Source organism: Brienomyrus brachyistius, chromosome 4 (assembly GCF_023856365.1).
Source record: "Brienomyrus brachyistius isolate T26 chromosome 4, BBRACH_0.4, whole genome shotgun sequence".
NCBI lineage: Eukaryota > Metazoa > Chordata > Actinopteri > Osteoglossiformes > Mormyridae > Brienomyrus > Brienomyrus brachyistius.
Genome location: NC_064536.1, coordinates 29412726 through 29436905, shown reverse-complemented (window position 1 = coordinate 29436905; position 24180 = coordinate 29412726). Strand labels below are relative to the sequence as shown.

At 44.2% G+C, this 24180-nt stretch overlaps 2 protein-coding genes across 7 annotated transcripts in view; one reads left to right on the top strand and one right to left on the bottom strand.

Annotated features, from left to right (window-relative positions):
- Positions 1–18970, top strand: part of LOC125740822 (polymeric immunoglobulin receptor-like) — a 65395-nt gene extending 46425 nt beyond the window's left edge. For 5 of the 6 annotated variants that reach the window (XM_049012520.1, XM_049012517.1, XM_049012519.1 and 2 more), the window contains 2 exons: positions 398–422; positions 1508–1880. In XM_049012520.1, coding sequence (XP_048868477.1) covers positions 398–422; positions 1508–1667 — 185 coding nt within the window. In that variant the 3' untranslated portion in view covers positions 1668–1880. Of the gene's footprint in view, positions 1–397; positions 423–1507; positions 1881–18611 lie in introns of those variants that run through there. The other variant, XM_049012521.1, reaches the window with a different exon arrangement.
- A 1709-nt stretch (positions 18971–20679) lies between these two features.
- On the bottom strand, positions 20680–24040 carry rbis (ribosomal biogenesis factor). Its single transcript, XM_049012562.1, has 4 exons — positions 23900–24040; positions 23448–23564; positions 22522–22641; positions 20680–21981 (listed from the first exon to the last, which is right to left on the bottom strand). The coding sequence occupies exons 2-4, from the start codon at positions 23556–23558 to the stop codon at positions 21913–21915; spliced, it is 300 nt and encodes a 99-aa protein (XP_048868519.1). The 5' UTR covers positions 23559–23564; positions 23900–24040; the 3' UTR covers positions 20680–21912.
- Between the last annotated feature and the right edge of the window lie 140 nt (positions 24041–24180).

Here is a 24180-nt window from a genome sequence, read left to right as displayed (position 1 = left end):
GGGGTCGGTGATGATCTCGCCAGGTCACCTTTGTGTTCTTGGGGGTGAGGCTGCAGCCAATGAGCTTCTCTGCCACTCGGATGACACGCTGCAGCCTCCCAATGTCTTATGTAAATTGTCTAAGATTCATTGTTCTGACTATCATTAGGAAAATAGTGATACTGAATGGGGAGTCTTATGTTTACCGCTACATTAACACCATGTGCCTCATCTACAATAACATAACCTGAATGTAATATTCTGCATTCAAGCAGCTAATCTGCTGAATATGTTTATTATTTTAATTTTAGAAATGACATTATCTTAGGAATCTTTGCTTACTAACAGATCAGTGTTTTTAATTTTTTAACTTATCCTTTCTCCTCTTTCCGCTGCTGTCCTTTGGCACATGCTGAAGATGGAGGGAATAATGATGAACTGAGGTAAGCATTCAGCAGCATTTACAGCAGTGTGGGGGTCCAGCTAGCAGCATTTACGGCAGTGTGGGGGTCCAGCTAGCAGCATTTACAGTAGTGCGGGGGTCCAGCTAGCAGCATTTACAGCAGTGTGGGGTTCCAGCTAGCAGCATTTACAGCAGTGTGGGGGTCCAGTTAGCAGCATTTACAGCAGTGTGGGGGTCCAGCTAGCAGCATTTACAGCAGTGTGGGGGTCCAGCTAGCAGCATTTACAGCAGTGTGGAGGTCCAGCTAGCAGCATTTACAGCAGTGTGGGGGACCAGCTAGCAGCATTTACAGCAGTGTGGAGGTCCAGCTAGCAGCATTTACAGCAGTGTGGGGGTCCAGCTAGCAGCATTTACAGCAGTATGGGGGTCCAGCTAGCAGCATTTACAGCAGTGTGGAGGTCCAGCTAGCAGCATTTACAGCAGTGTGGGGGTCCAGCTAGCAGCATTTACAGCAGTGTGGGGGTCCAGTTAGCAGCATTTACAGTAGTGTGGAGGTCCAGCTAGCAGCATTTACAGTAGTGTGGGGGTCCTTAAAGCAGCATTTACCTTGTCACACTGTAATGGAAATCTACCATTATAATTATGAGAATAAGAATTTTGTTTTTTATTTTTTTCTTAACTATAATGTACTTGAGGTGATACCCCATCCATGGTGACCCCCTGCCTTGTGCACTGTGCTGCTGGGGACAGACTGCAGGCTTGTTTGGATGGATGGATGGATGGCTGGAATTTTTCAGAACAGTATTACATGCTATGTAATAACCATAATGAAACTGGCAATTAAAATGCTCTTTGCCAATGTCTCCTCACATGTGTCCTGTGTAATAGTACAGATGTAACTGTACCGTGTTGCTATAAAGCATGTAAGACTTTACTGTTCACATCCACCCTCTTATTCAGCTCTTTGGTCCAGCTGGCTCTGTATATAGGACTGGGCTTATCGGTGCTGCTGTTGATCATCAAGGTGGTTTTACTTCAGTCAGAATAGATTCACTGTTTTGTTCTTCAGGTTTAAATGTGACACGTGTGACTGACAGACACACTGATGTATTATATGTCTGACAGGTGGGAGCAGGTTCTGGATGCTGTACTGAAAGCTGGGACTGGTGTGTTTTATCTGATTTGCACCATCATCGCCATTCAGCTGCACTTCAGCTCCTGTAGAAAGAGGGGATCCAATCAGAGAGAAGTAGAGGGAGGGGCCAATACAAAGCATGGGTCTTAGGGAATTATGATTAAATATACAAGCTCATTAATCCTCTTAAAATGATTAAACAATGACTGAACAAACTTCAAGGATGGATTGTTTAGTGGGGAACTGTGCAACCACTACTTTGTACTTTTGCTGCCACCTGCTGGTTCAATTCACATATTTGTCCTTCATTATGTTCAACTTTCACTTGGGATTTTTTTTTAAATAAAAGTAAATGGTATGTGGTTTTCAGGTCACGCCTCCCCATCAGAGCCCACCAATCAGTGACCCTCCCAGAGTGTGATGTAACAGACCAAAAAACCAGGACCGCCCACTTTGCACTCTGCAGCAAAAACACTGCAGCTTGTCTCAGCTGTCAGCAGCCCATACATATCAGATAAGGTGGAACAAATGATGTGTCAAAAATAAAAAGATAACATACACCTGTTGGTCAAAATGAAATGCAAACATCCTTGCATGATATATTATATATTGGTTTCTGGTTTAGCTCCCATTAAATGACAGTAAGTCGAACTGCTGTCTGTGGTCCTGAAAACCTGGATCCTCAAATTTCACATTACATTTCTTTAGCTGACTTAACTGTATCCCTTTTATTCTGTTGGCAATTTTGCTCTGTTAAGTATAGAGAGGCAGGGATAGAAGGGATTATAGTGGGTTACAGGTGAAGGAAAAGAGCTATTTTTAATTAAGAACCAAAAGGCTTTGGACAGTCAAATCAGCTTTGGACAGTTTAAGATCAAAATTATGATTCACTATATTGATCCTGGGGGAAGTTCTGGTGCAGACAGCAGCAAGAAAATAGTGCACAGAGGAAAATACATATGAACTTGCCCAAGTGAGAGCTGAGAAATTCCTGGACACTAAAAAACAAACAGGAGAAGGAAAAAGCAACCCAGTGTATCGTCAGCTTTTTGTTTCTCTGATCCTAGGGAGAGTCTGTCCCAATCCTGTCTCTCTCCACATGATTCACACGGCTCTTATAGTTATTTATCTTTGGTTAATCAGGAAATCCCCTCACTGGTCAGTCTGTGGGCTATCTGACACAGCCCTAACACACCATCCGAAATACACATTCTGATTGTTTCTCCTTCCTGAGATATCAGCTCAACATCTGCCTAGATACTAGGTAAGTGTCTGCCCAATACAGAAGAGGTTATCATGAAAGAAAATGGACTATAGTAGTAGGGGCAATAAAAACCACGGAGACAGGACATAACAATAGCCAAGGTAAATAAGTGGAGGTAGGTGTGCGTGTGTGAGTGACTGGTTGTGTCTGTGTGCCCTGCGATGGGCTGGCCCCCCATCCTGGGTTGTTCCCTGCCTCGTGCCCATTGCTTCCGAGATAGGCTCCGGACCCCCTGCGACCCAGTAGGATAAGCGGTTTGGAAAATGGATGGATGGATGACAGGACAGACAGGTGAAGAGACCACAGAAACAAGAGACCACAGAAACAAACCAGCTAAACAGATGGAATAAGGCACAGACCGGGGCACAAAAGAGACTGAGGCCAAATAAGGGCCTCTGGAGGGCTCTCAGACGTTGGCCAGTGGTCCCATGATGTGGTACCTTCTATGCTTCTGTGGGTCAGGAGGGCCTGGGGGTACCATGTAGTTTGAGGAGTCAGGTGGTGTTGTGGGAACAGTTGGGCTGGGCCCAGAGGACATCAACAGAGGACATCAAGGAACCTGTACCCAGGACAACTACAGGGTCAAAAGGACAGGGGGAGGATCCAGTAATTGAGAGCCCCAAAGGTCCACTGTGCTGGGACACCCTGAGGAGTCTGTAGGGAAGAAGCGAGACTTGGCACATCTGCCTCGGATGGTGTGTCCCCTTCTCCCTGTTTGGGAGGGGAGCCCCCCTCCTGGGTGCTCTCCAAGATCGATAACTCCTTTGGGATTTGGGAGTGACGTGGCAGAACCATTGGTCTGGAGGCCAAGGAGCAGGACTCCTCCTCGAACGTCCTCCTCTGGGCAGGTCGTGGCCGGAGTGTTAGGCTCAAAACCAGCACCAACTGGGAAGCCCAACATCAGTCTGGCAGCAGCCATCAGTCTGTGGTGAACTGCAGCAACATCCCAGCAACATCGCTGGGAACTCATTAGCCGAGTCCTGCACAGCATACGAATAGAATATCCTGAAAACAATATTTTTGCATTGTAGAAATGATAAATATCTGCAGGTAAGAATACCAATATGGCTGACAATTAATAAACATCTTTAACTAACGCTTAAAATGGTATTAAAAAAATCAACAAATAACACCAATAGATGACATTTTGGTACCTAAAAGGTAATGTCAATTACTCTACAGAAAACAAACACTATTTCACCACAATATTAATTTAGAAAAATTCTCAAGTTTCTGCGACTGACCCATATTTTAGCATTTATTTAATGATTTAACTTGTGATTGGAGATAAAAGTCACGGATAAAAGCGAACCATCTGTGGTTTTATTTTCATGTACATACACATGGTGAAGTTTAATTGATAAATTATGCACAATAAGACATTACTTGTTACGGTTCAGGAAGGACTGATATGGCATAGTGAAACCCTTAGACCTTAGTGAGCATAGTGAACTAGGGCACTAGGGCAGGAGTTGAGGCTGGACAGCAGGAATTAACCAGAATGGGAATGGTGCTACTGGGGAAACTAAGGATGGAAACTGGCCAGGGGAAAGCAAAGGCAGGACTGGACACAGAGGCTAAAACGGGAGAGCTGAACGGGTGAAGGCTGGACTAGGGACTCGATTGGCCCCGGGGAATAGTTTCCCCTGGGACACAGGAATCTAATGGGTCAGGTGACGATGCCGAAGCAGCCGGACGAGGGGGCGCCCCTGAAGTAGCAGTGCCAGAGGGCACCGCCAGAACTGTGGGGTCAGGACCGGAAACCACAGGAGCACCTGTAGGGTGAGAAAGGGAATGATGACAGACACTGGGACCGGAGGGCCCAGACTGATGCCCACGGAGGGTGTGGCCCCGTCTCCCTCTACGGGAGACCGAAACATGGCAGACCCCCCCCTGGACCTCCGTTGGGTATGGAGGCCCTTTCTGGACTGGGAACCAGGGGTCCAACCATCCTTAAAGGGTCCCGCTCCAAGGCTTCAGAGTGATCGTCCTCCGAGTACCCCTTCTCAGAGCTGACGATAACAGTCGGCTCCAGGTCCAACGAATAAAGGAGGGTCTGGACAGGAATTGGGGGTGGATAGAGGGCCGGGACAGGAATTTGGGGATGACAGAGGGTCTGGACAGGAACTGGAGGCCAATGGAGACCGGGGCTGCAGACGAGGAGAAGGTTGCTGGTGGGCACACTGGTGCCAAGGCTGACGAGGCAGAGGCTGCCGGGTGACGTGCCGGAACAGGGGCCAGCAAGGCGAGGGCCAGAGGAGGGCATGCCAGAATTGGGGCCGGCAAAGCGACTGTCACAGTCAGGCCGCAGACAGGGCCTTCAGGTAGCAAGCAGAGCATAACCGGAGATCTTGGGAACAGGCGGTGTTCAGGCTCCTGGGGTGGCAGGTTAAATGCGGGAGGTTCTTCTGGAGAGGGAGGAAACTAACATTTTATTGTGTTTTCTGGATGTTTGGATCTCCTTAGGAAAAGGAAGTACACTTACTTCATGTAAGATTCCTCACCTAAATGCAGGGAAACCCTTTCAGATGGGTGTGGATTAGTTTCCTAACCCAAACGTTAAATAGATGGACATTTTTTTTAACTGGACTACAAAGATATGTCATTTGAAAATGTTTGTTTTTCATAAATTTGGATCACTTTCAGACAAATCACATTTTTAGGCATGATGATTTATTTTAGGATGAAAACAGGTGTTTGCGCCTCTTCTCAGCATTCCCACGTTGGCTAAAGAGCTGACAATAGTGTCATCTTGTGGTAAAAAAAGGTATTGAATTTAAGTAATAGGACAGTTCATGATGCTGTAACGATCTGGAGTGTATGAGCTAATTTGAAAATTAGAAACTTCAACAGCACTTTGGCTGAAGTGAACAACAAATCAAATCAAATGGCAAAGCGCAGCATACAGACCATGGAACTGAATATGCAATTGGTGCTACAGAATCCATTCTCAGAAAGCATGGAATCATGTTCCTTATTACCCAGAACACAATGAGGCTGCAGAGAGAATTAATCCTACTCTGTGTGAGTGGGGAAGGAGCAGGCTTTTTGCTACTGACATTGCAACCACATACTGGGGGGGAGGAAATTATGACTGCATGCTGTCTCCAAAATTGTTTGCCTGGAAAAGCAACTGAGAAAACTCCATAAGAACCATGGAACAGACAAAAAAACTGGACTCAAAATATTCGGAAGCAAAGCCAATGTGCACAATCCAAAGGAAAACTGCACAAATTGTGATGCTTGTTCTAAAGATGTTCTTGTGGGTTACAGGACAGAATTCTACACCAATACACAAACAAACAATGCAACAGGTAACAGCAGAAGTGTGATTATTTATGAAACCTCAGTGTGGTCAAAAATGCAGGAACTGACACCACCTGTTCAAACCGAGGGGGAAATTAAACAAAGTAACACAGAAATGGAAATTATTATTGAGAGTCCAAATTCTGAAAGAGAAGGAATTGTAAGAACTGTAAGAAACTTTAGTCAGAAGACCGCCGGAAGCAATAAAGGTATCCGAGAGAAATGATTGTCCTACAAGGCTCACACAGCACCACAGCCTGAGCTGGGTTCATGGGAAGAGAGGCAAAAATGGCCAACCCATGAGACGCAAATGTGGACTAGAGCTACTGATGTAGAGATGATGTCATTTCCTGAACTTTGGACATGGACACTTTCAGAGCTACCTCAAGGTAAGTGTGCTATTGGATGTAAGTGGGTTTTCAAAGCCAAATGTGACTCAGATGGCAAAACCTATAGGTACAAGGCAAGGCTGGTCCCAGAAGGGTTCACACAAAGATTTGTTGGAGATTATGATGCTACTTTTGCCCCTGTTGCAAAACAAAGTACTTTCAGAACACTAATTGTTTTATGGTGAGAGGGAGATATACGGCTCTCGAAGGAACAAACAGGCATGCTTAGTTTCGCTCAGAAATATTTTATTGAAAGCGATGCAAAGTTATGAAATCATAAAAAATGCACAAACAGTCCCTTTATTGATTAAGACGCAAAAGCAGCTGCAAAGCGATTTACCCTCGGACGTGCCATCATCACTCACCTTCACACATGGACTGGGGAGCCCCTTTCAGTCCTGGCAGGAGAACAACACGTGAGTCCCGGGAAAGTGCCAGGCGATGTGCGCTTTATCCCACGGCTGAGCTCCGGTCAGTACTGAGTTTGCCCCATCCTTTATACTAAATTGGGTGCTGTGTGTGGACAGGGGACGAGCTGGCCAGGCTCACCCCTCCCCCCAGGCAATGCGCTCTTAATTTTCCAATTTTGTCCGGGTAATGCTGCTTGGGGTTTCAATCTAAGATAATAAGAAAAGTGTCCTTGAGCAACGCTTTCCCTTCTTCCTGAAGATGAGATAAGTGTCCCGCACACTGATCAGTGGTGTGCAAAACATATTGGGCAACACTTTCTCTTGTCTTCAGGAAAAGCCCTCAGAAAAACATGGTAAGTGTCCTTGAACAGGGTAAGCATCCCAGAACAAGGATTTTTAGGACAAGGTAAGCATCTTGGCACCTTTCATGAGCAACAAGGTATTTTGTGAAAAAACAGGTTATATAAGTGATCATGTGCAGTTTGATATTGGCACAATAATATTATGGGTGAATCATGGACAACGTATATGAACCTCGCTATGATTAGTCCATAAACGATCAGAATCAATCCACACCTCAGTCACCTCATATGTATGTTTGCTAGGTGAAGTTGAACAATCACAACTTCCCAGAATATTATTAACTCTATGCTATGGGGGGGGGGGGGGGGCGTGACGTAATCATATGCAAGTTCATTCTACTACACTAATGACAGTAAAGGCTCAACAGTAATTGATTGTGAATCATCATGATATCAAGACAGCCTTTCTTAATGGAGACATAGACGAAGAAATATGCATGACAGAGCCAGAAGGGCATGTGGAAAATGAAGAAGAGCATCTTGTGTGCAAACAGTAGAAATCACTCGATCCGCCAATCCGCTCTACCATGGAATTTAAAAATAAAAATGAAAGTTCTGCTAGATGAAGGATTAACACAAAGTACAGCTGATCCAGGTTTGTATTCTATGTGTAGATGCTGAACATATGTATCTACACTCTCCGGCCACTTTATTAGGCACACCTGTCCAACTGCTCGTTGACGCAAATCACTGATCAGCCAATCACATGGTGGCAACTCAATGCATTTAGGCACGTTGACATGGTCAAGACGAACCGCTGCAGTTCAAACCTGTTATGCTGTGTAGCGCATTCTCAAATAACACACTCACACAGTCCGTGTGGGTTTTCCAGAAACACCTGTACTGCCGCCATTCCTAGTACAAGTACAACCGCCAAGACTGCCCCCGTGAGCACGCCATGCATTCTGGGTAATGCAGTTCTCTTTAACTATCATATAACAACACAAAACCAAGCTTCAGAATGGGGAAGAAAGGTGATTTAAGTGACTTTCAGAATTTGGCGTCAACAACATGAAAGCATGGATCCATCCTGCCTTGTATCAACGGCTCAGGCTGGTGGTGGTGGTGTAATGGTGTGGGGGACATTTTCTTGGCACACTTCGAGCCCCTTAGTACAAATTTATCATCGTTGCAATGCCACAGCCTACCTGAGTATTGTTGCTGACCATGTCCATCCCTTTATGACCACAGTGTACCCATCTTCTGATGGCTACTTCCAGCAGGATCCTGCACCATGTCATAAAGCTCGAATCATCTCAGACTGGTTTCTTGAACATGACAATAAGTTCACTGTACTTAAATGGCCTCCACAGTCCCCAGATCTCAATCCAATAGAGTACCTTTGGGATGTGGTGGAACGGGAGATTCGTATCATGGATGTGCAGCCGACAAATCTGCAGCAACTGCGTGATGCTATCATGTCAATATGGACCAATATCTCTGAGGAATGTTTCCAGGACCTTGTTGAATCTATGCCACGAAGGATTAAGGCAGTTCTGAAGGCAAAAGGGGGTCCAACCCGGTACTAGCAAGGTGTACCTAATAAAGTGGCCGGTGAGTGTATTACTCTGTGTGGATGATCATTGCTCACAAAAGGAGTGAAGAAATAGTGAAATTAACTGAAGTACTAAACCAGACTGAGGTACTAAACTTGAGATGAAAGACCTTAGAGATACAAACTACCTAGAAATCAACATACAGTATGAAGATGGCACATTCCTGTTGTAAAAGAAACTGAAAAATGATATGATTCTACATCATTTTGACATAACTGAAGCAAAGGGGCGAGTACTCCCGTGGTGGTTACTTGTTTATATTGGGATGCAGTCCTATATCTTGGCTCAGAAAGAAGCAAAACTTTATCTTCCGCAAAGGCAGAATACATCTCTGCTGCCTATGCCAGCCAACTTCATGCTCCTGGAGAGTCAACGTCTGAGCCAACAGTTTTACATGAGGACAACCATGGATGCACTAAACTAGCAACCAGGGAGATTATCAAGGCAAAAGTGAAACATACAGATGTCATTTGGTAGAAAATTTTCTGAAGTCGATTTGTTTAAAAATCTGACATGCTTTATTTCACTAAATAACACTCAGCAGTCTTTCATGCGGCTTGTGATCTGCTCCCTGAACACAAGTGCATACATCTTTTATAGCCAAAAACGCATCAGTTTTCGGACAGTTAAGGGAGGAGTCAGATATCTGTAGACACCAATTACTTCTGTTAATCTGGACCCATTATCAGGTAAAGGCAGAGTTGACCTTTTCATCATCGTTCTTGTGATTACATCACCCTGCTCAAACAAGTTCATCTCATTTCTTCATACGTTCCTTAGGTCTCTTTTCACGTAATCTTGACCCCTAAAATACATACATTTCTTATAAATGTTTTCTGCAGCAGCCTTTACTTCTCAGGTCAGGTCTGTACCTTGACCTTTTTGCAAAATAAGCTACCGTACTAAAATACGTTATTTCCAATTACGTACAAAAATGAAAACCTATTACTTAAGCATGTTTAGTATATTAAATGTTTCAAGGCAGAAGTTAATCGGTACAATCATCGTATTCGAATCACCAGTGTTATCATAAGTTTCATTATTGATTACTGATTGAGTTAGCATTGGATTTGCATAATCATGGATTTTTCCATATCAGACACCACTGCATTTATGATTTGATTGAACAAAAGGTTATTGTGCTTTCATACTGCAAAACTGAAAAAACAAACGCCACTTAAAATAAACAGGTTTGTAGAACTAAGATCTAAAATGGGACTGAAATAAGGAGTAGTTGTAGCGTGGGCATGCAACAGCTACATGTGTATGTACCTAATATTGTGTATCGAGTTTAAATATACAGTATGCTGTGTCATCAGTAGATGGCAGTGTTAAGTGGAGGTTGTTTAAGTTCACTGCAATGCAGATTACCACTTGGTAATAAGAAAACCTGGTTGCTGAAAAAGTATGGCAGACTGATACAAACCTTTGAGGCAGCAAAGCAGTATTCAATTCTTATTAGCAAAAACACAGTATAAATACCTATTAACTCTAAGGCATGCATCTTCTTTTATTCCTGAAATTGAGTCTAATTGAGTCTGTTCACATGGAGTTTCTCTAGGTTTCAGTGCCCTGCAATGGACTGACGTGCTGTTGAAGGTTTACCTCACTTTTCATTGTGTTATTCCTGCATTAGGATCCAGATAATCAATTAATTTTACCTCACAACTCAGGGGCATTTACTGTTAAAGATTACAGCCTTTGACATCATGTTAATGCGGTATAAAGTGTACATTGATGTAACGCATACACTGTACAAAGGCTATAATGCACAGGCTTACCCAGGCCGAAGCCCAGGGACCTCTGACTATGTTAATGTGATATAACGCATACAGGGGCTGTAATGCACAGGTCTACCCAGGCCAAAGCCCAGGGGCCTCTGACCATCTTAATATGGCATAACGCATACAGGGGCAGAAATGCACAGGCTTACCCAGGCTGAAGACCAGGGGCTTCTGACCATGATATTGTGGTCTAACTCATACAGGTGCTGAAATGCACAGGCTTACCCAGGCTGAAAGCAAGGGGCCTCTGAGTATGTTAATGTGGTTTAACGCATACAGGGGCTGTAACGCACTAGGTTACCCAGGCTGAAAGCAAGGGGCCCCTGACCATGTTAATGTAGTATAACGCATACAGGGGCTGTAATGCATGGGGTTACCCAGGCCGAAGCCCAGGGACCTCTGACTATGTTAATGTGGTATAACGCATACAGGGGCTGTAATGCACGGGGTTACCCAGGCCGAAGCCCAGGGACCTCTGACTATGTTAATGTGGTATATCGCATACAGGGGCTGTAATGCACAGGTCTACCCAGGCCAAAGCCCAGGGGCCCCTGACCATGTTAATGTGGTATAACACATACAGGGGCTGAAATGCACGGGGTTTTGCAGGCTGAAAGCAAGAGGCCTCTGAGCTTGTTAATATGGCATAACGCATACAGGGCCTGTAATGCACGGGGTTACCCAGGCTGAAGACCAGGGGCTTCTGACCATGATATTGTGGTCTAACTCATACAGGGGCTGTAATGCACTAGGTTACCCAGGCTGAAAGCAAGGAGCCCCTGACCATGTTAATGTAGTATAACGCATACAGGGGCTGTAATGCATGGGGTTACCCAGGCCGAAGCCCAGGGACCTCTGACTATTTTAATGTGGTATATCGCATACAGGGGCTGTAATGCATGGGGTTACCCAGGCCGAAGCCCAGGGACCTCTGACTATGTTAATGTGGTATATCGCATACAGGGCCTGTAATGCACAGGTCTACCCAGGCCAAAGCCCAGGGGCCCCTGACCATGGTAATGTGGTATAACGCATACAGGGGCTACAATGCACAGGCTTACCCAGGCTGAAGTCCAGGGGTCTCTGACCATGATATTGTGGTCTAACTCATACAGGGGCTGAAATGCACAGGCTTACCCAGGCTGAAAGCAAGGGGCCTCTGAGCATGTTAATGTGGTTTAACGCATACAGGGGCTGTAATGCACAGGCTTACCCAGGCTGAAAGCAAGGGGCCTCTGACCATGTTAATGTGGTATAACGCATACAGGGGCTGAAATACACGGGGTTACCCAGGCTGAAGCCCAGGGGCCTCTGAGCATGTTAATGTGGTATAACGCATACAGGGGCTGTAATGCACGGGGTTACCCAGGCTGAAGCCCAGGGGCCTCTGAGAATGTTAATGTGGTATAACGCATACAGGGGCTGTAATGCACGGGGTTACCCAGGCTGAAGCCCAGGGGCCTCTGAGAATGTTAATGTGGTATAATGCATGCAGGGGCTACAATGCACAGGCTTACCCAGGCTGAAGTCCAGGGACCTCTGACCATGTTAATATCCCTCTGAATGCATGTACCTGCCCCCTCAGCACTCCTGACTGTTGTCTTTGAACGTGACCATCACTCTGTCTGTATGCAGTTTGCAGGCTTCCTCTGTTCACATGGAGTTTCTCTAGGTTTCAGTGCCCTGCAATGGACTGACGTGCTGTTGAAGGTTTACCTCACTTTTCATTGTGTTATTCCTGCATTAGGATCCAGATAATTATATTAATGATAAATAGCTATGATAAAACAGAGTAAAATCTTTGAGGCAAAATCTAATATTCATTTCTTATTAGCAACAGCACAGTATAAATACCTGTTAACTCTAATTCATTCATCTTCTTTTATTCCTGAGTAAATGAAGGAGTTTAAGCATTGAGTGTTTATTATATACTTTACAGACAAATAATAATGGTCTGACTACCTGAAGTGCTAAATATTCAGCCTTGTGGTTTTGTCACTTCCTGTTTAAAGTCTCCACTCCCCCTTCACTCTGCCTGCTGTGTGTGAGAATAGAAACGATAGAGACAGTGAAGGTAGAGAGGATGAGGCAGTGAGTGTCAGTCTCCACAGATCTGGGCTCAGTGACACACAGACGTATGGATCCTCTGATGCTCCTGTTTCTTCTCATTGCTGGGCGCACAGGTGAGTGTCACTCATTACAGTGGTACTGAGTAGAGATCTCTCTCCTGCTCCTCCGCACACTGTCAGCTACAGTTTGGAGATCATGATGGAGATCTGCTGCTACATCCGAAGAAAGCACTAAATTTCGATTATGAAAAGATTTGTAGGTGACAGCATCAATTTGCAAACTCAAGTAACTTTGGGTAACTTTGTCTTGAAAATGACTTCCCCTTGTCTCTTGCATACTTTGATTTTCTGTGAAGCCTGTGATTGATCTTCCTGGGGTCATTTCAGCAGCACAGGTGGTTATGTGAGCAGACAGCCGAGATGCCATCAGTCATTTCTGTGTGTACAGTCAGTGGGGTCTAAACACCCAGCTTCATGTGCTACTGCAGCAGGTCTCTGTTTATCAGGGCTCAAGATCAGCCAAATTAACCTGGTTGTCTTTCACTCTGCAGCAGATTTGTAGAACTAGTTAACATCTAGCTTGTAGAGACTGGGGGCAGTGTGGGGGTCTCACACCCCCAGGCTTGTGGTTTCCATATCCGGCCCAGCTCTCTGTGGGCAGTTTGCATGATCTCCCTGTATCTACGCTGGTTTCCTCTCAGTTCTCTGGTTTCCTTTTGCAGTCCAAAGACACCTGGTTCAGGTGAATCGGTGCCTCTAAAAATGCCCATAGTGACTGTGTGTGAGTGTTTGCTCTGTGACAGACTGGCATCCTTTCCTGGGTGTTCCCCGGCCTTGTGCCCTGAGCTAGCTCAGATCAGCTCCACACTCCCTGTACTGTACTGACCCATCCATCCATCCATCCATCCATTTTCCAAGCCGCTTATCCTACTGGGTCGCGGGGGTTTCGGAGCCTATCCCGGCAGCTATGGGCACGAGGCAGGGAGCAACCCAGGATGGGGGGCCAGCCCATCGCAGGGCACACTCACACACCAGTCACTCACACATGCATTCCTATGGGCAATTTAGTAACTCCAATTAGCCTCAGGATGGCTTTGGACTGTAGGGGGAAACCGGAGTACCCGGAGGAAACCCCACAACGACATGGGGAGAACATGCAAACTCCGCACACGTGTGACCACTGCACCACCATGTCGCCCCTGTACTGACCCTGTACTGGATAATGTGCAAGATGAATGGCTGAACTAAAATAATGCAGCATCGTCGGGGTGCATGTTCCCCTGCCCTGCGTGCAAGTGTAAATAGCCCTTTTTGTACTGTGTTGCTGTTAAGGGTTGTATTATCACGTACGTGTTCGCCTGTCTTTCTTTTGTATGCCCTGTCCAATCCTTGCATGTATTTAGCTTGTGTAAATCTCCCACGGTTTGTGCACCTTACAGTTCGGCATCTGAAAACCTTCTGTTTCCACTCTGTGTATTTGGTTTGGTGCTCGTTGGGTGTTACGGACTGCTTTTAAAGAGCGTTTTTTTCCCTGGCAAGCAAGTCTCCTTGTCTTTGCTCCTGCGATGCCTCGTTCTGCCTGGCGCTACGCTGTTGTCAGAAGTAGGAACAAGAAACCAAAATAAAAAAATAAATGAATGTATAAGAAAAGCAGAGGCTGTGGACAAAGTTGAATTAAAGCTACAAAAATATAAGCTACAGTTTAGATCAAACAGAAGCCAGAGGATAACTGTGGGCTTTTAAGCAAGATTTCTCATAACTGCAGTAATCCAATCAGGATAAGATAAAAGCAGGAGTAACTGTCTCCAGGTCTTAGGCTGAAAGGTGTGGTTTAAGCCAGGCTATTGAACTCAGCTGACAGAAACACCTCTTCACAACAGCATTTATTTGTTTATCAAACTCAGTGATGAATCAAAGATGACACCAAGATGTTTAATGTTACCGGAAGTTTTCTGAATGAGGCCCTAATTGTTCTCTGAGATCATGAACAGACCCTGACTGACCAAAACTTATTACCTCTGTCTTGTTTTCATTAATCTGGATTAAAGTCATTGCTGTCCTGTTCTTAATATCCTCAAGACAGTTAGAAAGGGCCACCAGAGAGCAGCAGTCACCAGGTTTTAATGGCAGATAGAGCTGCGTATCACCGGCATAGCAATGATATTTTAATTTAAGGTCCTGGTTTTCCTCTCAGACCCTAGAACACACTGCCAGGCTCAGATTCTCGATCCCACATCCTGCTGTAGCCCTTCCCAAGATCAGACACCCGTTTTTTCTTGTTCTTGTGCCAAAATGACAGTCTGGGTCTTTTACAGCATCCCCATGCTTCTGCTAAACACACATGACCCTTATTCAAGTATTATTATTATACAAACCAAGAATTAATACTTAGAGATGCTGTGATGTGGAAAATATTTATTCCGTTGGTTAATTTCCCCACAGGTGCTGACAGTGTGTCCACAGTGAGCAGAGTGTCTGCATGGAGAGGAGAATCTGTCACCATCCCATGTTTCTATGGTGACAGATATAAAACTCTTGTGAAATTTTGGTGCAGAGGGAATAATGTGAGTTCATGTACTCCCATAGTACACACTGACTCTGTACAGGAGGGTAAAGTGTCAATCAGAGATGATCCCGACCAGCGAGTCTTCACTGTGACCATCAACAATCTGACAGCTGGAGAGTCTGATTATTATTCATGTGGTGTGAAGATCAGTGTAGATTCAGATGTTGGAGCATCACTTTACCTGTCAGTCACTAATGGTAAGATGTCTGTACTGCAGACTGTAGCCAGTGAGATGCACAGTATGTAACACGTCATTCAATCAGAAAGGAAGGACAATAACACAAACACTAAAGGAGAATATTTTGCATATTTTAAAACATTTTTATATAGAACAGGTTGCACATTTACATTTTATTCAGTATGATAAATGAGACCTGGGAGAAGTAACAGTGTCAGGTCAAATGAGCTAATTCAGGGGGTTAAATATGATAATAAATGCCCATATTAGACAAACATAAAAAAGACATGTTTTCACTGGTTCATATTTATAAATATTTTATTACTGTGTAAATATCAGTGTTTGTTCCTAATCTGTGCGTTCAGGTCCCCCAAGGCTGTCAGTGGACAAACAGGAGGTGACGGGTGTGGAAGGAGACAGTGTCAGTGTTCAGTGTCACTATAAAAAGAGTGACAGTGTGAAGTTATGGTGTAAGTTTCGGGGCTCCTGCTCATCAGAGAGATCTGAGAGTTTTGATGGGAGGCCTGTCCTGATCAGGGATGACAGAGTAAATAGAGTCTTCAGTGTGACAGTGAGGGGACTGGAGAGGAAGGACACTGGCTGGTATTGGTGTGCTGCTGGAAACCTACAGATCCCAGTTCATATTACTGTCAGTCAGACAACTACAACCACAACCAGCACTGAACGTAAGTAACTGATTTAAATCTGGTTTTGGACCATTTATGTTTCAATACAAATAGATAAATACTAAATGATCCCAAAAGTGTCACTAACAAATAAAGGGGGTCTGTGCTTTTTTGTGGGGATAATCGTGCAGGAGGGAGGCGTGTTTACCAGGGTATTACCAAGGTGAAGAAACTGCCTGCAGTCATAACAAAACAAAGCTGATTGTGCCATTGACTCTTGTTTCGAGGTTCTGATACCGCAGGTGCTGACAGTCAGGTATCTGAGCCACCTGATTAGCAGCACCTGTGAGCATGTACCCAGCTACAGTGGTTAGTTAGTGTCTGATCCAGGCATGCCACGTTTGACAGATCTGGACAGGGCCTATGTCATAGGGCAGTTAGTGTCTGATCCAAGCATGTCACGTTTGACTGATCTGGACAGGGCCCATGTCATAGGGCAGTTAGTGTCTGATGCAGGCATGCCACGTTTGACTGATCTGGACAGGGCCCATGTCATAGGGCAACTTCAAGCTGATGTTCTGCAAAATCAAGTTGCAGCATTATTTGGAGTGAACCCTAGTACCATCTCCAAACTGTAGTTCCATATAATGGAGGAGGTCAGAAACAGGCCCTGAAGAGGGCGTCCCATGAAGACGACACCAGCACTTAGGATGCAGGGGCAGTCTTCTACAGATTTGCAGACAAGGTTTGCAGGATGATATGGCCAATGGCTCTCTACCCAGACTATTGGGAACAGACTGCACACAGGCAATCTCTGGTCAGTCTCATAGGGCTGCCAGGAGGCCTGCCGTGACTGCCCTTCACCTATCAGGCCCGATTGCGCAGGTGTCAACAACACCTGCACTGGAACCTGAACATGTGGAGGAACATGTTCAGCGATGAGCTCAGATTCTACCTACGGCAGTTGCATCATAGGATCAGAGTGGGGAGACGACGCGGAGAACGCAGATGCTGGTTGAAGAATGGGATGGCATCCCACAGCAGTGCGTGAACCAGCTTGAGGAGGAGGTGCCAGCCTGTTGTGGCTGTGTGTGGTTCTTCCACACGCTACTGAGACTCCAGTTTGTTAAATGAATAAATTGTTAAATTGCCAATATGTCTAGTTTCTTCAGACTTCAATCATGCAATCCAATAAATGACACCAAACAAGAGACAACAGCAGAATCTGTTTGGAAGAGAGGATTTGTCAGGTTTTTCATGGGCTCAGCCCACAAATGCATTTTCCTTACAAATGTGGCACAATTTAAAAGGGAAATAAACAGATTTTCCAACGGTGTAAGACTTATTTCCAAGAACGATTATCACAACAAAGAAATAATCGACCAAACACAAATTTCCTTATGCTTAGATAAATGCTAAACAAATAAATGTTGTGTTGACCAAGGGTGTTCCAATAGGCACCAGGGTCAATAAAACACCCTATATTATGCATTTAAATGTTATTTGTTGCCTTTTAAACTATCTCTGGGAATCACCAGGAGACTCTTTAAATCCCCCCATTTATCAGCTCTTGCTGAACAGGGTTATTTATTGGGATTATAGTTTCTATGCGGGTGGCACGGTGACCCAGATGCTGTTGCTTCACACCTCCATGTTTAGCAGTTTGAATATTACGTCGTGCTGTGTGGGTTTCCCCCCACTATCCAAAGACATGCAGTCAGGCTAACTGGTGTCTCTAATAGAGACTGTGTGTCTATGTGCCCTGTGACTGACTGGCATCCCGTCCAGGATGTATTCCATCCCTGTGCCCTGTCCTGCCTGGGATCGGCTCCAGGCCCCACACCCCTGACCAGGAGGAGGGGTTAGGAGATAGATGGGTGGATGGCTGTAGTTTTATGTGCCTGTATTAATGGACTGAAAGATCTTTATGACTAATAGAACATGCTTTTAACATTTTTTTAATTATCTGCCTTTTCGCCAGTTTCCACTACAGTACTTATTTTGGCACATGGTGAAGATGGAGGGAATAATGAAAAACTGAGGTAAGCATCCAGCAGCATTTACAGTAATGTGGGGGCATTTACCTGATCATGCAGGAATGGAAAACTTCCCTTTTGTGTTTGAGAATAAAGATCATATTTTTGATTTTATTTCACTTAAAATATGTGACACGACACCCCATCCAAGGTGGGCCCCTGCTTTGTGCCCTGTGCTGCTGGGGATTGGCAGTAGGCCTGTTTGGATCTTGTAGATTATATAATAATCATTATAAGCAGTTAACATTCTGTAGTTATTTTCAAGTTCTTTGTTAATGTCGCTTGTTCCTCATGCATAGCCTGTGAAATGGGTCAGATGTCACTGTACCATGTCGCTATAAAGCCTGTAAGACTTTACTGTTCAGATCCACCCTCTTATTCAGCTCTTTGGTCCAGCTGGCTCTGTATGTAGGACTGGGCTTATCGGTGCTGCTGTTGGTCATCAAGGTGGTTATAATTCTGTCAGAGTAGATTCACTGTTTTGTTCTTCAGGTTTAAATGTGATACGTGTGACTGACAGACACACTGATGTATTATATGTCTGACAGGTGGGAGCAGGTTCTGGGTGCTGTACTGAAAGCTGGGACTGGTGTGTTTTATCTGATTTGCACCATCATCGCCATTCAGCTGCACTGGAGCTCCGGTAGAAAGAGGGGATCCAATCAGAGAGAAGTAGAGGGAGGGGCCAATACAAAGCATGGGTCTTAGGGAATTATGATTAAATATACAAGCTCATTAATCCTCTTAAAATGATTAAACAATGACTGAACAAACTTCAAGGATGGATTGTTTAGTGGGGAACTGTGCAACCACTACTTTGTACTTTTGCTGCCACCTGCTGGTTCAATTCACATATTTGTCCTTCATTATGTTCAACTTTCACTTGGGATTTTTTTTTTTAATAAAAGTAAATGGTATGTGGTTTTCAGGTCACACCTCCCCATCAGAGCCCACCAATCAGTGACCCTCCCAGAGTGTGATGTAACGGATCAAAAAACCAGGACCGCCCACTTTGCACTCTGCAGCAAAAACACAGCAGCTTGTCTCAGCTGTCAGCAGCCCATACATATCAGATAAGGTGGAACAAAGGATGTGTCAAAAATAACATACATAACATACACCTGTTGGTCAAAATGAAATACAAACATCCTTGCATGATATATTATATATTGGTTTCTGGTTTAGCTCCCATTAAATGACAGTAAGTCGAACTGCTGTCTGTGGTGCTGAAAACCTGGATCCTCAAATTTCACATTACATTTCTTTACCTCTTGTATTGTTGGCAGTTTTGCTCTGTCAAGTCTGCAGAGGCAGGGATAGAAGGGATTACAGTGGGTTACAGGTGAAGGAAAGGAGCTATTTTTAATTAAGAACCAAAAGGCTTTGGACAGTCAAATCAGCTTTGGACAGTTTAAGATCAAAATTATGATTCACTATATTGATCCTAGGGGAAGTTCTGGTGCAGACAGCAGCAAGAAAATAGTGCACAGAGGAAAATACAGTGCCTTGAAAAAGTATTCGTACTCCTTGAACTATCACATTTTTTCATAAGCAGGTGATCGCACGGGCAGGCAGACGGGCAGGAAGCAGGCAAGGCAGGCAAAGTACGGGGAAAACTGGGGATATATTTAAAGGTACGGGTAGGGCAGGACGAAACACTAGCACTGACATTGACAAACATCAATGACGGACAAAGAACTAAGGCAAGACATGGACTAAAATAGACGAGACTGGGAGAAAATAATCAGACACAGCTGGGCAAGATCAGGGAAGCACACGTGGATAATCAGGGGGGCACACACGAGGACGGACAAGCCGGGTATGACATGTCTGTGTGTGTGTGTGTGAATGTATATATATATATATATATATATATATATATATATATATATATATATATCCATCCATCCATTTTCCAAACCGCTTATCCTACTGGGTCGCGGGAGGTCCGGAGCCTATCCCGGAAGCAATGGGCACGAGGCTGGGAACAACCCAGGATGGGGGGCCAGCCCATCGCAGGGCACACTCACACACCATGCACTCTCACATGCATTCCGACGGGCAATTTAGCAAGTCCAATTAGACTCAGCATGTTTTTAGACTGTGGGGGGAAACCGGAGTACCCGGAGGAAACCCCACGACGACATGGGGAGAACATGCAAACTCCGCACACATGTAACCCAGGCGGAGACTCGAACCTGGGTCCCAGAGGTGTGAGGCAACACTGCACCACCATGCTGCCCCATATATATATATTTTATTTTTTTTGTAGCATCACTGTATTTAAACGGTTACAAAAATATATAATTTTTTTTATATGGACACATGCATTATGTTTAGTTCAGGTTCTTTCTGTGTATTATTTGTTTTTAAACTACCTACCTTTTCTAAATGACCTGATTTGAGTGTCCTCCATCCATCCATCATCTTCCGCTTAATCCGGGGTCGGATTAAGTGTCCTGTGTCACAGTGTCCTGTGTTTCTTTAATCCATCCTTTTTTATTAGTTTTTTTATAATTTCACACACACACGTCATATTATATATATTTACTATATATACACACTCACATATATGAGCACTTTGTATACAGTACAGGCCAAAAGTTTGGACACACCTTCTCATTCAATGTGCTGTCTTTATTTTTATGACCATTTATGACATTGGTAGATTCTCACTGAAGGCATCAAAACTATGAATGAACACATGTGTTATGTACTTAACAAAAAAAGGTGACATAACTGAAAACATGTTTTATATTCTAGTTTCTTCAAAATAGCCACCCTTTGCTCTGATTACTGCTTTGCACACTTGCTAAACACCTCTGGGAACTCCTTCAAGACTGTTGGAAAACCAATTCAGGTGACTACCTCTTGAAGCTCATCGAGAGAATGGCAAGAGTGTGCAAAGCAGAAATCGGAGCAAAGCAGAGCACCATCAAGCCAATCAGCCAGAATGTTATTGAGCCCCCTTGTGGGCATCAAACCTTCAACTGCGAGGTTAGTCATCCAGCCTCCTTAAAAAATAAAAGTAGTAAAAATCTATCTGGGCTACACGCCCACCGACTGCAACCAGCCATGTTGATGAAAATCACGTCAGGTCCCTTCACTCGCAACTGAGAATACACGTGGGAAAAGGGAAGCATGAATTGGCCTTTACTCGCTACGCAACGACGCCTGTAGAGTAAGCAGGTTAAGAATGATGCACATCTCTCTATGTTTTATAAAAGCAGTTTACATCCTGACTTCTGAAGCAGTCGTACAAGTATATACCAAACATTCTGTTTTCAAGTATTTGTGTACCTTTTAGGTTGCAGTAGGTGCAGTCTGTGTATTTTGTTTTGCATTACACTACGTACCTTGCTGCTGTGTGCACCAGAATTAACCCTCGGGGTTCAATAAAGTTTTGTAGATTATCTATGGCAGTTGAGAGATTGAGCTGCTAAGTATGTAAAACTTATGTAAAAAAAAAAAAAAACAGAGCTAATTCACACAAGCAGTTGACGTGCATCTTGCTATGACTTCAGGATCCACAGAGTAGATTCAGTGCAGTACACCTCACTGATTATTGCACACATCTCTAACATCTTACACATGTAGGCCTGATGTTACCATTTCATCCCATTTTCATGAGACGCTGAAGGATAAGGTGGTGTTTTGTACATTAATTCAAGTTCGGTAAATATCTTTCATGTCCAAACTGCACTGATCATTCCCTGCAGAGGGTCCACGTCATCCAGCTAACCGGTGGGTTCCTCTGGGACATTGCCGTGCCTCTGAGAGTCGGTATCTCCTTCTTTTGGGGAAGGGGAACAATCCCAAACCCACATGGCTTTAGGGACTGCCTCCTGGCTACAGCTGGGACAGGAGCTGGGCTGCGCTGTCCACATTGGCTGCTTCTCCCGGCGGTTCCCTAGCAACCTGTGGACAATGGGGGAACTACAGGTCATGTGTTCATACACATTGCTGTAGCATTATGAACAAAGCGCGCGGCACAGCCTGTGTGTAATAAACCAGAAGCTGCTTGATCTGTTAATTCCGGAAAACACCCACCATTCTGGTCAGCTCGCCTCCATCTAATGTGTTTTTTTTGTATCAAACTTTAATCATTCAGTGGGGCTTACTGCTACCACCATGACAAAAATTAATCCTGTCCATTTTCTCATTGTAGCAAGATACTTATCTTGTAAAAAGGAGTCATGTATCCGTGGACCGATTTTAAAAACTCATTAATTTTAAATTCAGATCATTCCCTTTTCCTTGCATAAGAGGATGAAGGTAAACAGACTAATAAAAAGGAAGACACATTCGTCTTAAAGGTGAGAAATAAACATAGAGGCCTTCCACATCTCAGAGGTAAGCCATTCTATAGAAATCCAAGTGATATTTACAGGTGTGTATTTCATTGACATGAATGCTAAAGTAAAATGACCTCCTGCCAAGCGACGTGACTCCCTTTACCTGCGGTGTGTGTTTGGGTTCTTTGTCTGCCGTGCACTTCGACACGCTCTGCATTTCGCACTGGACATCAGTGAATATTTTATTCAGGCTGTCCACCTTTTCATTCTTCATGGCATTGATCTGCAGTGAAAATGACAAGCCACCAGTGAAACAATCAGACTATTTACCTTCAGCCCCAACCTGTAAAAACAGTAATGTTCTGCTTCAGACATCCCTGCAATTTAATGTGTCTAGTAGCGACTCCAGATTATTTTCAGTGGGATGTAGTAAAATAAGATCCATCCAAATAGGAAAAAAGTCACCGACTTCTTTAAGTGCACAAAAAAAACTATTTTCTAAAATTACATCTATATCTATTTGGATTCAAAAAAGTTATAGGAAGACTACACTAATTTCTTCTAATTGCTGACCAGGGGGCAGTGCAGGGGGAGTATCTAGCAATTCTGGACCCCCTGACAAAATGTCACCTTGGCCCCCCCTGCCCATATTTTATATATAATTTTATGTATTCAGGGGTCCCTGACAAGTGCCGGGCCCCCTGAATCTGTCAGGGTATCCATGCTCTACAATGTCCCTGCCGTTAACTGAAAATACACCAATAGTTTAATATTTCCAATGCACTGAGCTCATTCATGAATACGTGTGCAGCACAATGGTCAATGCTCAGCTTCGTTACAGCTGAACGGCTGATACAACCGTGTTCCGCGTTCTTTGATCGATATCACTCAGAACCGATTAAAACAGGGGGAAGCAGCCGAGGATCCGGAGTTTAGGGGACGGTGCCAGGAGGGTCTGCCACGTTATGTGATAGCAACATGGAGGTTTATTCGCCCCGGGGCTTCATTTTGTGTAATTTGTATAAGTACAATGAAAAAGAAAACAAGCTTCATTACAAAACAGGCGATGAGCAATCACGATAGACTTACATGTTTCAGGCTGGTGGTGACAGACTTCGCCTTATTTTTCTTCTTCATGGGCTTGTTGGCGATCTGAAACACGCTCTTCTGCTTTTGACCCTTTGACTTGTTTTTGGCCATGATTAGCTGCCGATAGATATACTGATTTATTACTATGATCACATCATTTTAACTACATCAGTAGATCTACATCAGAAACACGACATCCAAAGGAGACAAGAGAAAAAGATAAACTTCAATAAGACAAGTAATTGACCTGGTTGGCTCGCTACCAATATGAGTTTGACAAGTTCGTACTGGAAATAGTTTCGGTGTACATCGGAAGCTGCCACTTTAACACTGATAAATAAATCTTGACGCACTTTTTCCAAACGTTTTGGTATAACTGCGGCAACAGATATTACTCACTAACCTGTGCGACGTAACTTGTATATATATAAACACACGAATTTAATACATACCTTAACTGGCAACAACGACTCCTCGTGTAGATTGTCGCAATGACGTAATTGACATGCGACTCCGCGGTTCCACCAATAAGAGACGGCCGTACACAAGGACGCTGAGACTCCGCAGCACGTGGTTAATGCGGAAGATCACAATTGCGACTGGATTGGAGTTTCCCCACGTACTACTCTATAGAATAATCGTTCCTGTTGGTGTGCAGATCAGGGAAAAAATTCGCCTGAAATAACTGAGACGTTACTTATTTTTCCATTTAGTAGACGCTAAATGACGAAAG

Excerpts from the sequence above, each read along its gene's own strand:
- rbis (XM_049012562.1), bottom strand. The coding sequence starts at position 23,558 with ATGGCCAAAAACAAGTCAAAGGGTCAAAAGCAGAAGAGCGTGTTTCAG. Across the intron at positions 22,642-23,447 it reads TCACCACCAGCCTGAAACAT|ATCAATGCCATGAAGAATGA; the intron begins GTAAGTCTATCG and ends TTTTCACTGCAG. Across the intron at positions 21,982-22,521 it reads AACCCAAACACACACCGCAG|GTTGCTAGGGAACCGCCGGG; the intron begins GTAAAGGGAGTC and ends CATTGTCCACAG.